The 12,604-nt window shown below is 37.9% G+C and overlaps 1 protein-coding gene and 1 pseudogene across 1 annotated transcript; one reads left to right on the forward strand and one right to left on the reverse strand.

Annotated features, from left to right (window-relative positions):
* Positions 1-88: 88 nt before the first annotated feature.
* LOC131990129 (zinc finger protein 883-like) overlaps positions 89-12,604 on the forward strand; it is a 22,856-nt pseudogene continuing 10,340 nt past the window's right edge.
* On the reverse strand, positions 6,501-9,041 carry LOC131990100 (zinc finger protein 239-like). Its single transcript, XM_059355507.1, has 2 exons — positions 8,982-9,041; positions 6,501-7,701 (listed from the first exon to the last, which is right to left on the reverse strand). Exons 1-2 carry the CDS (start codon positions 9,039-9,041, stop codon positions 6,913-6,915), a joined length of 849 nt encoding a protein of 282 aa, XP_059211490.1. The 3' UTR covers positions 6,501-6,912.

Consider the following 12,604-nt stretch of genomic DNA (forward strand, 5'->3'; position numbering starts at 1 on the left):
TTTTGATCCAGACCTGAGCTCGCCTGCCTGAGTCTGTGAGTTCCACAGCTGTGGAGCACGGACAGCGAAGGCCCGGTCACCGTTTGTAATGAGACGGGACCTCGGGACCAGAAGCAAAGCTGAGCCGCAGGAACTCAGGCAGCGTTCAGGCTCGTAGCGTAAAAGCATCTTGGTGATATAGGCAGAAGCCTGACTGTAGAAAAGGCCCCAAAGTTAGGTCATATTATGTATTATGTTCAGTTGTAGGGTGGGTCATCTTATAGAGTAGCGCTCCCCCTGCTGGTTCAAAAACGTAACTGACGGCGCTTGGTCAGAAACGGGTGTGTGCTCTGGTGAGACGGCAGAGTGAGAAATAAGCAGCTAATTAACGTCACGTCAAGTGGTCTGTGCGTGAATGAAAAATAAACACACATGACCTTGACTGCAAAGAGAGAAATAAATCACCTGCACTAGCCATCACCTGCCTCATCATTTGGACCCTCTAGATGTTAATTGGCCTTAAGTTGGTGCTCTGGCCGGCACTCTGGTGTGAACTGTGTGACAAACCCCTGAACTAACGCCTAGCCCCAGTTTCTTCACTACACTGACCATTCAGGGCTTTAAAAACGAGTAATAAAATCTTAAAATCAATTCTAAAACTACAAAAATAATAATAAATGGCCTCCACCAGCTTTCTTTCCAGGCTCAAAGACAAAGACGAAGGATTATCTGTTTAATTATAAGGAACTTTTTGATCCAGATCTGAGTGACACCTGCCCCCCCTCCCTCTACCCACCACACACTAAGCTCGAAGCCGACCCATGCAATACGGTCCCGTTGTCGTTCCTCACCTCTGGGCCTGCACCGAGCGCACTGATGTCAAGAGCTCCTGCTTCACACTGTGATTTCTGCCTTCTTCCCTTCATCCTGCACCCGGCGGTCACTGCTGGGGGAGAACTGTCAGGGGGGACGATGATCCCGCCGTACGAGGTGTGTCTGGGTGACGGGACAACACCAGGGCCTCTGTTTTTTTTTTTGTTTTTTTTTAAGAAAAATATATTGAGAAAGTTGTGGCAATACAGCACACAATGAAGGAAATAGAAGACAGAACTGCGAGACGAGGATATATGAATGTTTACGAGACATTAGGGTTTTTTTGAGAACATTTTGTGTGTGAATATTTGTATACTGTAGAAGACTTAATAAAAAAATGGAGGCATTGGAGTTGTTTCAGAGTCCTGTTTGCTGATATTATTTTGAAAGTTTTATGAAATGCTGTTTTTCTAGGATGCCATAGTATACTATGGGATTTAATCATAGTATGGCAGGTTTTTTCAGTGTTTGGAGTTCCTGTAATATGGAGCTTTTCTGTCACTTTTGACAGATTATACGATAACCTGCATCAACAGACATTGATAAGGCAATTTTATCAATTTGGGGCATTTTAAAACTGAAAGAAAACGCCATGCTATATTATGACCATTTCTTTCAGAAAAAAAGTCATGACAGGACAGGGTTTTTTTCCCAAAATTTAAACATCCTATAATTTGGTGTTTTCCTGTCACTTTTTGTCAGATTATACTTTAATTTAATCAATAGACTATTAGGGCAATTTTATTAATTTGGGGCATTTACATTTATTTATCTTTTTACTTTTTTCTGAAAATGAAGAGTCATACTATAGTATGGCATTTTGTTGTTTTGTTTTTTTCAAATTTTGGATATCCTTTAATTTGGTGTTTTCCTGTCACTCTGTGTCAGATTATACTTTAATATGCACCAACAGACTCTAATAAGGCAATTGTATGATTTTTTTTTCCCTGAAAACAAAACATACTATAGTATAGTATATAGTATGAGTTTTTTCAATTTTTGGACATCCCATAATATGGTGTTTTTTCTGTCATTTATGGACAAACTATGCTCTAATACGTATCAACTATAATAAAGTCATCTTTAGCATTTTTAGGCATTTTTAAATTTGACCATTTTTGACAAAAATCAACATACTATAGTAATATATACTATAGTACTATGGTATGACTTTTTTTTATTTTTTACGACATACTATACTATGACTTCCTTTGTGATTTTGAATGACATTATTATACAATGACTTTTTTTCAAAATTTGGGCAACATGCTATACTATGACTTATATAAATATACATAAATATAATACACACTACATTATATTTCAGTAATATATTAATCAGTAAGTTTTGAATGCAATCCTTTTAACGTAGTGTAGTCATTTCACTGTGTGGTATTAGTACTTTTACTGAAGTAAAGGATCTGAATACTTCTTCCACCTCTGCCAGTCAGAAGGTGGCACTAATCATCCTGAAAGCTGTTTGCAAACCATAAAACAGAAGAAGAGGACCCGGAGGTCCCCAGTAGACCAGCAGCAGGCTCGAGCTCTGAAGTGAGTGGAACAGATGAAATACTTTCTGTTTTCTTTGTGTGTTTGAGCTCCAACAAACCAGTTCAAACCGCTCCAGGCTCCAGGTTTCTTTTTCCATCAAATCAAAAGTAGTTTAATTAACTTTTCCTTCTCTGTGTAACTTTATTGGAATCACTCTTCTCTGCTCCCCGCAGATAAAAATGGCGACGTGTGTTTGTGTGAATATGCAGACAGAACTTAGACACGTGGGAATATTAATAAAAGTGTAAACAGTAAAAAAAGTAATCACTTTATATAATAATTTAGTGTATTATATTCAGTGTTTCTTGGTTTCCTGGAATCCCGACAGAGACCAATGAGGCTCACTGTTCCCACAATGAATTGGGAAGCTGTGGTTTGTTAAATTACAAATTTAACATTAAATTGCAAATTTAACATTAAATTGCAAATTTAACAAACCCCGCCCACTTTACACATACAACTGTGAGATTAGGCAATTGTAATCAAGCAAACCTAACATAATCAAAACATACATCACTAGTAGTAATATGAATGGAACAATACTTTAAACTACTGGAAAGTTATACACTCTGTCTCTATTGGTCAGCAACAGGTATTTTTGCTGATGTAAAAACAATGCTTGCCTAACACAGAATAAGAAGATGAATACATTAAAAAATACATTTTGCCTCTGTAGCAGATAGTTTGATGGATAAACTCAAGATACATATTATTCATATTTTAAATGACGAATGCGGATTGGCTGTTCCAGCTTTCTGCTCAATCAGGTTGATAGTCCGTTGTGATAATATAATTATTGTTATCAAATTACACCTGACACTCAGCTACTATGAACGAAACTCTGGTGAGAGTCTTGTAGCCATAGATATATAGACAAACGTTTGTTGGCTCCGATTGGACGACCAGCGTTTCATGGCTCAGTCAGTGAGGGACAGGGCAGGGCGGGTCATAGCATTACTGTTCATTTTTATTCCCACCTTGGATAAAAGTCCTGCAGGCCCCTCCTCTACTACAATATTAAGGTGGACATGGCCCTGCGGGTGGTAAACATCTGTTCACAATGGAACATTGAGGGTTATGGTGTACAGCTGTGCTCTAGATATTATTGATGGTTTTAAATAGCTTGCTCCACTATGGCATCTCACTGACCCTCTCTCTTTCTCTGTCTGTCTGTCTGTTGCTATAGATACAGGGAGAAAGAGAGGGACTCAAACATCAACGCTGCCTGCTCTGTGACAAATCCTTCCCAACAGCTGGAAATGTACATGTGGAAAGGTACATCTATGGGTTCACACTGGAGAAAAAACGTACAGCTGTGACCAGTGTGGGAACACTTTCTATCAGGCACAGCACCTAAAACGACATCAACACATTCATACTGGAGAGAAACCGTACAGCTGTGAACATTGTGGGAACGCCTTCACAACGTCACAGCACCTGAAATGACATCAACACATTCATACTGGAGAGAAACCGTACAGCTGTGAGCAATGTGGGAACGCTTTTACTCAGGCACAAACCCTGAAAGAACACCAGCACATTCATACAGGAGAGAAACCGTACAGCTGTGACCAGTGTGGGAAAACTTTTTCACGATGATTTTGGGCACGATGTGGGGGAATTTTTTTTTGGTTTTTCTGTCATTTCTGGCCATACTATGCTCTCATATGTATCAACAGACTATAATTGGGCTTTTTGAACCATTTTTAGGCATTTTAAAATTTGACCAATCTTAACAAAATCGAAAAGCTATAGAATTACTTTTTTTCAAATTTTGGACATCCTATAATATGGTGGTTTTCTGTCATTTCTGGCCATACTATGCTTGAATATGCAACAACAGACTATAATTGGGTAATTTCAAGTATTTTTAGGCATTTTAAAGTTTGACCAATTTTGACAAAAATCAACATTTTAAAATTTGACCAATTTGGACAAAAATCGACATGCTATAGTATGACTTTTTTTCAAATTTTGGACATCCTATAATATGGTGGTTTTCTGTCATTTCTGGCCATACTATGCTCTTATATGTTTAAATAGACTGTAATTGGGCAATTTCAAGCATTTTTAGGGATTTTAAAATTTGACTAATTTTGACAATAATCGACAAGCTACATAGCATGACTTTTTTCAAATTTTGGACATCCCTTGATATGTTTTTTACTGTTATATCTGGCCTTACTATACTGTAATACGTATTAATAGACTATAATGTCATTTTTCTAGCATTTTAGGCATTTTAAAATGTCACCATTTTTAACAAAAATGGGCATGCTATAGTATGACTTGTTTCAAATTTTGGACATCCCTTAATATGGTGTTTTTCTGTAATTTCTGGCCATATGCTCTAATATCTATCAACAGACTATAACTGGGTCATTGTAAACATTTTTAGGCATTTAAAATTTCAAAATTTTTGACAAAAAAACGACATGCTATAATATGACTTTTATGTTTTCGTCCAATTTTTGGACATCCCATAATATGGTGTTTTTCTGTAATTTCTGTACAAACTATGCTCTAATATGTATCGGCAGACTATAATAAAGTCATTTTTAGCATTTTTAGGCATTTCAAAATTTTCACCATTTTTACAAAACGCGACATGGTAAAGTATGACTTTTTTGGGATTTATATATATATATATATATATCCAATTACTTTAATTAGGGCCTCGAGGCAATCGCACCAAGCACAGTGCTGCACTACTGTTATACTGTGGATTTCTTCTTATTCCTCTTCCGGACGCAATTTCGTCCCGCTACTAGTCCTACAACTTGAAGAGTTGCAGGACAAATTATATATCAAAACGTGCAGTTTGATCGGGATCGGTGTGCTATTACTTTTCTCTACAGAATACGAATTTTTCGCGATGTAAGTCGCGAAAAACTGCCCAAAATTTTGCATTGAAATGAATGGGACGGCCGACAAAAAATGAGCGAAAAAGAACAATAATTGGAGATTTTTAAACGTCTACTTCTCCGGCATAATTTCACCTAGAGACTCCATTTAAACTTTAAACAGTAGACACAAGTCTTGTGTATCGGTGTATTAATCCACGTTTCGATAGGTCATATAGTTTTTTATCAATCCCTGTTCAATGACCATGATCATTTTTGGAGAAATTCTGAGATTATAATGGGTGTGTATTGCACGGAATGTTCGTGTCACAGTGTGTGACATCATCGCCAGAGTGTAGAGGGAGAGAAAAAATTGTCAAAAATTAATTTGAAAACTGCACTCCAGGCCGCAAATTCCACTCTACAGAAATAATTTATACATAGAAACGTAGGAAAATTTGTCTTCTCACTCACAATCCTCTGGTAAAGCTGTCAGAGTTATAGTTTGGGCCTACGACCCACAGATTCGCCATCAAAACCACCAACAGCCTCATTGGCTCCCATATTAAAAACGCAGGGAGATTTCGGAAAAAGGGAAGATGGAACAGTTTTTTTAGATCACTCTAACAAAGCTATTTTTTCATTTTTCTTTAAAAAAATCACATGTAGACGTTCAGGAAGAACTCGGGACGCTCAAAGGGAAGTCGGATCAATGATAGGTATTATGGTTTTGCCAAAAATGCTTTCTGTTCGAGGCCAGAAATTTCAGTCCACCTCTGGCTGCTGTCACTCTTTCATTAGCAGGTGTAAGTTAATTCTGTTGATTGCTTTGATCTGATTGCCTTTGATCTTTGATGTGATTACAGTTACAGATACACACGCATATGCGCGTAAGCACGCACACTCCTCACACATGCATACACATGCTTCAAACACACGCATGCGCACGCACACGCACACACACGCGCACACACACACAGTAACTTTGTGATTTTAATTACACACACACACACGCACACACACACACACACACCGGCAGTAGCCCCCGTGGCCCTTTCAAAATTTCCCCAGAGGAAATTTTCTAGTGTTATTTATTATCTTACTGGTGTCAGATAATTGAAAATAATGATCAAATTGATGCTGAGAAAGACAACAACTGGTCAGCAAACACTGATTCAAGGACTAACAGTTTGAAACGACGAGTCAAAGCTTCTCTTTGTGTTCAAACATTTAATAAGAATATAAAAACAGCATTATTAAAGCAACAACTTGAGTCAAATCAAATCATGTTTACAATAATATTTAGATTTTGTCAGAATGTCTCAAGAAAAAAAGGTTACTTCAGTTTGAACTCTGAAGTGTTTTTGTGTCTCTGTTTATTCACCTCCTTTTCCTCCCCACTGGATCAAACCACCGCAGTCAGACTCAGTTACTGCTGTCAGTCTTTAGTTTCAGAGAGAAGCTCAGAATATAACAACACAGTACATGGAGAGGAGGCATGAAAAACAGCTAGCTTGGCTCTAAAAAAGGCTTAAGAACACTATGTGTGAACGTGTTGTTGTCTTTTAAGGATACTACTCTCTCTACTCTTCTCTCCAGTGTGAACGTGTCAGTGGACATTAAGCTGACCACTTTGTAATAAGGTTTTCCCACATTGTTCACACCACTACGGTTTCTCTCCAGTGTGAATGCGTTGATGCCGTCTCAGGTGCTGTGCAGTGGTGAAAGCTTTCCCACACTGGTCACAGCTGTAGGGTTTCTCTCCAGCGTGGCTGCGTTGATGTGTTCTCAGGTGATGAGCAGAGGTGAAAGCATTCCCACATTGGTCACACCTGTATGGTTTCTCTCCAGTGTGAACACGTCGGTGACAATCAAGGGTACTACTTTGTGAAAAGGTTTTCCCACACTGGTCACAGCTGTACGGCTTCTCTCCAGTGTGAATGCGTTGATGCTGTCTCAGGTGCTGTGCAGTGGTGAAAGCTTTCCCACACTGGTCACAGCTGTAAGGTCTCTTTCCAGTGTGAATGTGTTGATGCCGTCTCAGGGACTGTGCACTGTTGAATGCCTTCCCACACTGGTCACACCTGTATGGTCTTTCTCCCGTGTGGATGCGTTGAAGTAGTCTCAGGTAATGAGCAGTGGTAAAAGCGTTCCCACATTGGTCACAGCTGTACGGTTTCTCTCCAGTGTGCACGAATAAATGCCGTCTCAGGTGCTGCGCAGTGGTGAAAGCGTTCCCACATTGGTCACAGCTGTACGATTTCTCTCCAGTGTGAACGAGTAAATGCCGTCTCAGGTGCTGTGCAGTGGTGAAAGCCTTCCCACATTGTTCACAGCTGTACGGTTTCTCTCCGGTGTGAACCCGTAGATGTATCTTTAAATTATGAGCCGTTGTGAAGGATTTGTCACAGAGCTGACAGTGGTGATTTTTGAGTCCCTCTCTTTTTTCTTGTTTCTATAGCAATGAACAAACAGAAAGAGAGAGAGGTTCAGTGAGATGTCATGGTAGAGCAAGCTATCTAAAACACCAATAATATTTAGAGGACGTCTGTTGTACAACATAACCCTCAATGTTCAAACAGGACATTTATTCCAACAGTGACGCCTGTCCCTCATTGGCTGAGTTATAAAGCAATGGTCATCCAAACATATTTATTCTATTAATTATTCATTACAACATATCTCCTCTAGAGTTTAAATTGGTCACGAGACCTAAGACTTGAATGGGCCTTGAATGTACGCTTCCCAACAAAATTCTCAGTTTCTGTTTAGAGTTTTTTCAGACTTTATAATAGGTTTATATTGGACTGAATGTTCAGAGTTACCATAGAAACTAATGAGAAACGGCACCAGACATTTCTAGAAGAAACAGAGAAAGACAGTTTTCTAGTCTAATACCTTGCTCACATATTTTTTTACTACAGACATGAAACTTACATTAACCTTCTTCAGAGACATTTCTTCCATATGATACTAATATTTTGTTGTTAGGATTGACAGTGTTCTGCTCTCAAAAATAAGAGCAGTTTGAGAGGTGAGCTCTCCATTAAATTACCTTTCTCATCTGTTAGATCTAGTGTGCCCCTCCCCTCTCCACTCTCTAATGCTGCTCTAATCACAGCAGCAACCAGCAGAGGCAGGATTAGCCAGACCTTCAAAATAAAAGCCCAGAATGACATCTGGACAACATGCAAAAGTGCAATGCATTGTGGGATCAGTGAGCCTCATTGTTCTCTGTGAGGATTCTCCTGAGGACTCATAATACAATAATAATAATACAGTCACATCAGGATGAAACCAGGAAACACTAAATACTCAAAGATTGTTTCAGCATCAATAAGAAACCTGCAACGGTTCAAAATGATGATTTTTACTGTTCATGGTTTCATTAAAATTCACACATGTATGTGTCTAAATTCTGCCTGTACCAACTTATACATTCACACAAACAAATGTCGCCATTTTTATCCGCAGGGAGCAGAGAAGAGTCTGATTCTGATAAAGTTAAACAGAGAAGGAAAAGTTCAATAAACTACTTTTGATTTGATGGGAAAAGAAACTAAAGCTGGAGCTTTTTAGAGCTGATGGAAGTGAATGTGATCAGAGTTTATTAAAGCTGGAACCTGTAGTTTGTCCCTCACAACAAAGAAAAAAATGTGAACACCGACTGCAATCTGCTACTTTGGAGCTCAAACACACAAAGAAAACAGAAAGTATTTCATCTGTTCCACTCACTTCAGAGCTCGAGCCTGCTGCTGGTCTACTGGGGACCTCCGGGTCCTGGTTCTCCTCCATTCTGCTCTGTGCTGCTCCTGCTCCTGGTCTCCGCTGGGACTGCTGGACTCACTCTGGTTTCAGGTCTGGACAACTCCCTCGCGTCTTTGTAGCGTCTCGTTAAGCCCCGCCCACATCCGGTCCGTCTTCTCCTGTTTTATGGCGGTTTGCAAACAGCTTTCAGGATCATTAGCGCCACCTTCTGACAGGAGTGTAGATCGGATTTAACTCATGATTTTAATACATATAAGATTTTTTTTAAAGTAATCAATAAATATAAACCCTATATTTACCTGATGAGTCATGTTTTATGTTAAAATATAAATATTGTCTTATTCTAGCAATGATACATTTAATCAGAATTTGATGTTTTTCTTTTCTATCTATTTCTCAGAATCACTAAATAATGACCTGATCCTCTGTTTCCTTTTTGTTCCAACACTTACACATTTACACAATATCATAAATGTTTTATTATTCAGACCAGTGTGTCCAAATCTGCTCCAGATAACATAAAAAAGTAGAAAGAAATCTTTAAAAAATCATTATTGTCAAAAGACTCTGAAATTGTGGATGGCGTCTCTCCAAATATATATATAAAGAACACAATGTATAGAACAGGGGAGAACTCAGTAAAAACAGCTCATAATATATTCTAGTTCTGTTCATACATGTGCAGGTTATTTACAGGGAGGTAGTTGTTAAAAGTTTAATAAACAGCTTTTATTTTCAGTTTGTTTGTTCCTGCTATGGTGATGAGTGCAGCAGTAGAGAGTGGTGAGGGGAGGGGCACACACTATCAGCTGATATCTAATGGCTGAGAAAGTCAATTAATGGATATCACACCTCTCAAACTGCTCTTGTTTTCTCAAAAACCGTGAGTCCTAACAACAAAATATTAGTCTAATTAGAAAGACAAATCTCCCCTGGACGCGTTGATGTAGGTTTAATGTCTGTAGAAAAAGAAATGTGAGCAACATGTCAGGTTGGAAAACTGTGTTTTTTAGGTTTTCTTCTAAAAATGCCTGGTCCCAGTTCTCATTGGTCTCTATGGGACAGTCGGTTGGATTTGCTGTCACATTCAGACTCATTGAGTGAAATCCGTACGTCCCATTGATTCCAGGGTAAGATGTCTGCAACCAGCAATAAATCCTTTACAACCTGCCCTAGAAATAATTTATGAAGAGTGAAAGTTTGGGAACCAGCACGGGATTTTCAGAAAAATGTCAGAAAATGTCCCAGCCTCTCTCCACTCTAGCTGTGATGTCATCCACTCTAACTCTGAACATTCGATCCAATACACACCCATTATAAACTCTGAGACACTGAAAAACCACAAAACTTAAACTGCGACTTCTTTAAAACTCTGCAAGTGATGTAAATGCAGATTTGGCCAAATGTAGGCGGGAATGTTGTGACCCGTTTAAACTTTAAATATTTTTTCTATGTTAAAGTAAAGCGAATTGGCAAATATAAGCAATTATCTGCATTATGACATTAGTAGTAAATGTTGCTTAAAGTGTATACCACGAAAAGCATAAAACATATATATAAATCTATAAGTTGTATAAGTTCAATAATTATACATTTCTTTAAAAAATGTTCATGTTAAATGTCACCCTGAAAAATAACCAAAGCTGTCAGTTAAATGTAGTCGATTATAAGTATAAGGTGTCATAAAATGGAAATGTTCAGTGTGGGCTAAAATGAATGCATTGATGTTGTTTCAGGTTAGATGCCGTGGTAAAAGCCTTCCCACACTGGTCACAGCTGTACGGTTTCTCTTCAGAGTCAATTGTGCTGATCAGCTGTATCTGGTGTTCACTGACATGTTTAACTCCTCACTGGGGACATGCCACGTGCCAGACTGCAGAGACAGCAGGCCTTGTAGAACCTGATAATGTAATAAATCCCCGATAATGTAATAACCCCGATAAGGTAATACAAATCTGCACTTGAGTCCATTGAAAATGTGATAAAACCTAATAATGTAATAACTTCCCGATAATGTAATAAAAATCTGCACTTGAGTCCACTGAAAATGTAATAAAACCTGATAATGTAATAAATTCCAGATAATGTAATAAAAATCATCTGCACTTAAGTCCATTGAAAATGTAATAAAACCTGATAATGTAATAAAGTGCATTTCCCAATAATGTAATACACTTTTTACCAATAATGTAGTAAAGTATAACACCAAGCACCTTTAGATTTCAAGAAGCTGTTGAATGCATTCGTTGTCATGGATACCTCGTTAGTGAAAAACGGATGAACGGGTCAAAAGTTAATAAACAATCAACTTTGACCTGTTGGTGGCGCTAGAGCTCTTGAGCTAGAGTTCCTACACAGTATCACCACTTGAACCCAAGTAATGGGTGGTCTGCTGTTACATTATTACAATATTGGGGAATTATTACATTATCAGGACTTGGGAAATGAAGGCTAACCTGATAATGTAATAACCTCCCATTAATGTATTACTTTATTACATTATTGGTAAAAAAAGTGTATTACATTATTGGGAAATGCACTTTATTACATTATCGGGAATTTATTACATTATCAGGTTCTACAGGCCTCTTATTTATTTTTATATACATCTGCAGAAATGTTACAAATACTCTGAATGATCCAAAGATAAATATTTTATTTTTTTAACCCTCAATAGGGCACTCATTGAAATACTTGCAAATTCCAAATTTCAACCCTAGAGAATATTGGAGGATATTACATACAGCCAGAATGTGTAAAAAAAAACATACGGACCCGGGGGAGGGGGGGTCATATAATGAGTTTGCATTGATAATATTCATTTTCAACTCTTTTTTCATACATTGTAAATCCATGTAGTACATTTTTTAGTCAAAGTATAAATTTGTCATAAATATTGTCCAAGAAAACGAATAAGAGACGTCACATGTGATGTGATGACCTGCGGCAGGTAAGAGGTCACCATGTGACGTAGCCTCCGTGATGCTAACGTGCTGTGACAAAAAAAAAGTAACAGCACACAATCCTACTCATGACGTCATTTACTGCTTTCCGTCACACTGGGCTGTTCCTGTTGGATTTTACTGTCAGATTCTCTTTGTCCCTGTCTTGTAATGATCTCTGCTCACTAAAAGTTTGTCTTTAATAACTGCATCACTTAATAAAGTTTCTCTTTAAATGAATGCAGAATGTATTTAGTGTCCAACAGGTGGAAATATGTAAAAACATTCCCTGTATGTTAGTTTTAAAAAATCAACAACCAAAAAACAACTAATTTATCACATTTATTCACATGTAATATAACATTTAAAATACCAAATACATTTTTTAATATCGACACGTAGCAGAGCTGCACATTAGTCAGTTTTTGTCCACTTTCAAACCTTTAATGACCGTTCTGATGCAGCAAAACCAGATATAGGGTCAAAAAGAAAAGAGAGGACTTGTCAGTCTAAATAAATGAATTAATGCATGTCTGATGCTTTTCGAAAATAAGATAAACAGGAAGGCACTCCAAAACAAGTAGCTACAGTGGTGAAACATGATTTATTAATAATAATTTAACAACTTTAATAGAGGCTTTTTAATGT

This window comes from Centropristis striata, chromosome 17 (assembly GCF_030273125.1).
Source record: "Centropristis striata isolate RG_2023a ecotype Rhode Island chromosome 17, C.striata_1.0, whole genome shotgun sequence".
NCBI classification, from domain to species: Eukaryota; Metazoa; Chordata; class Actinopteri; order Perciformes; family Serranidae; genus Centropristis; species Centropristis striata.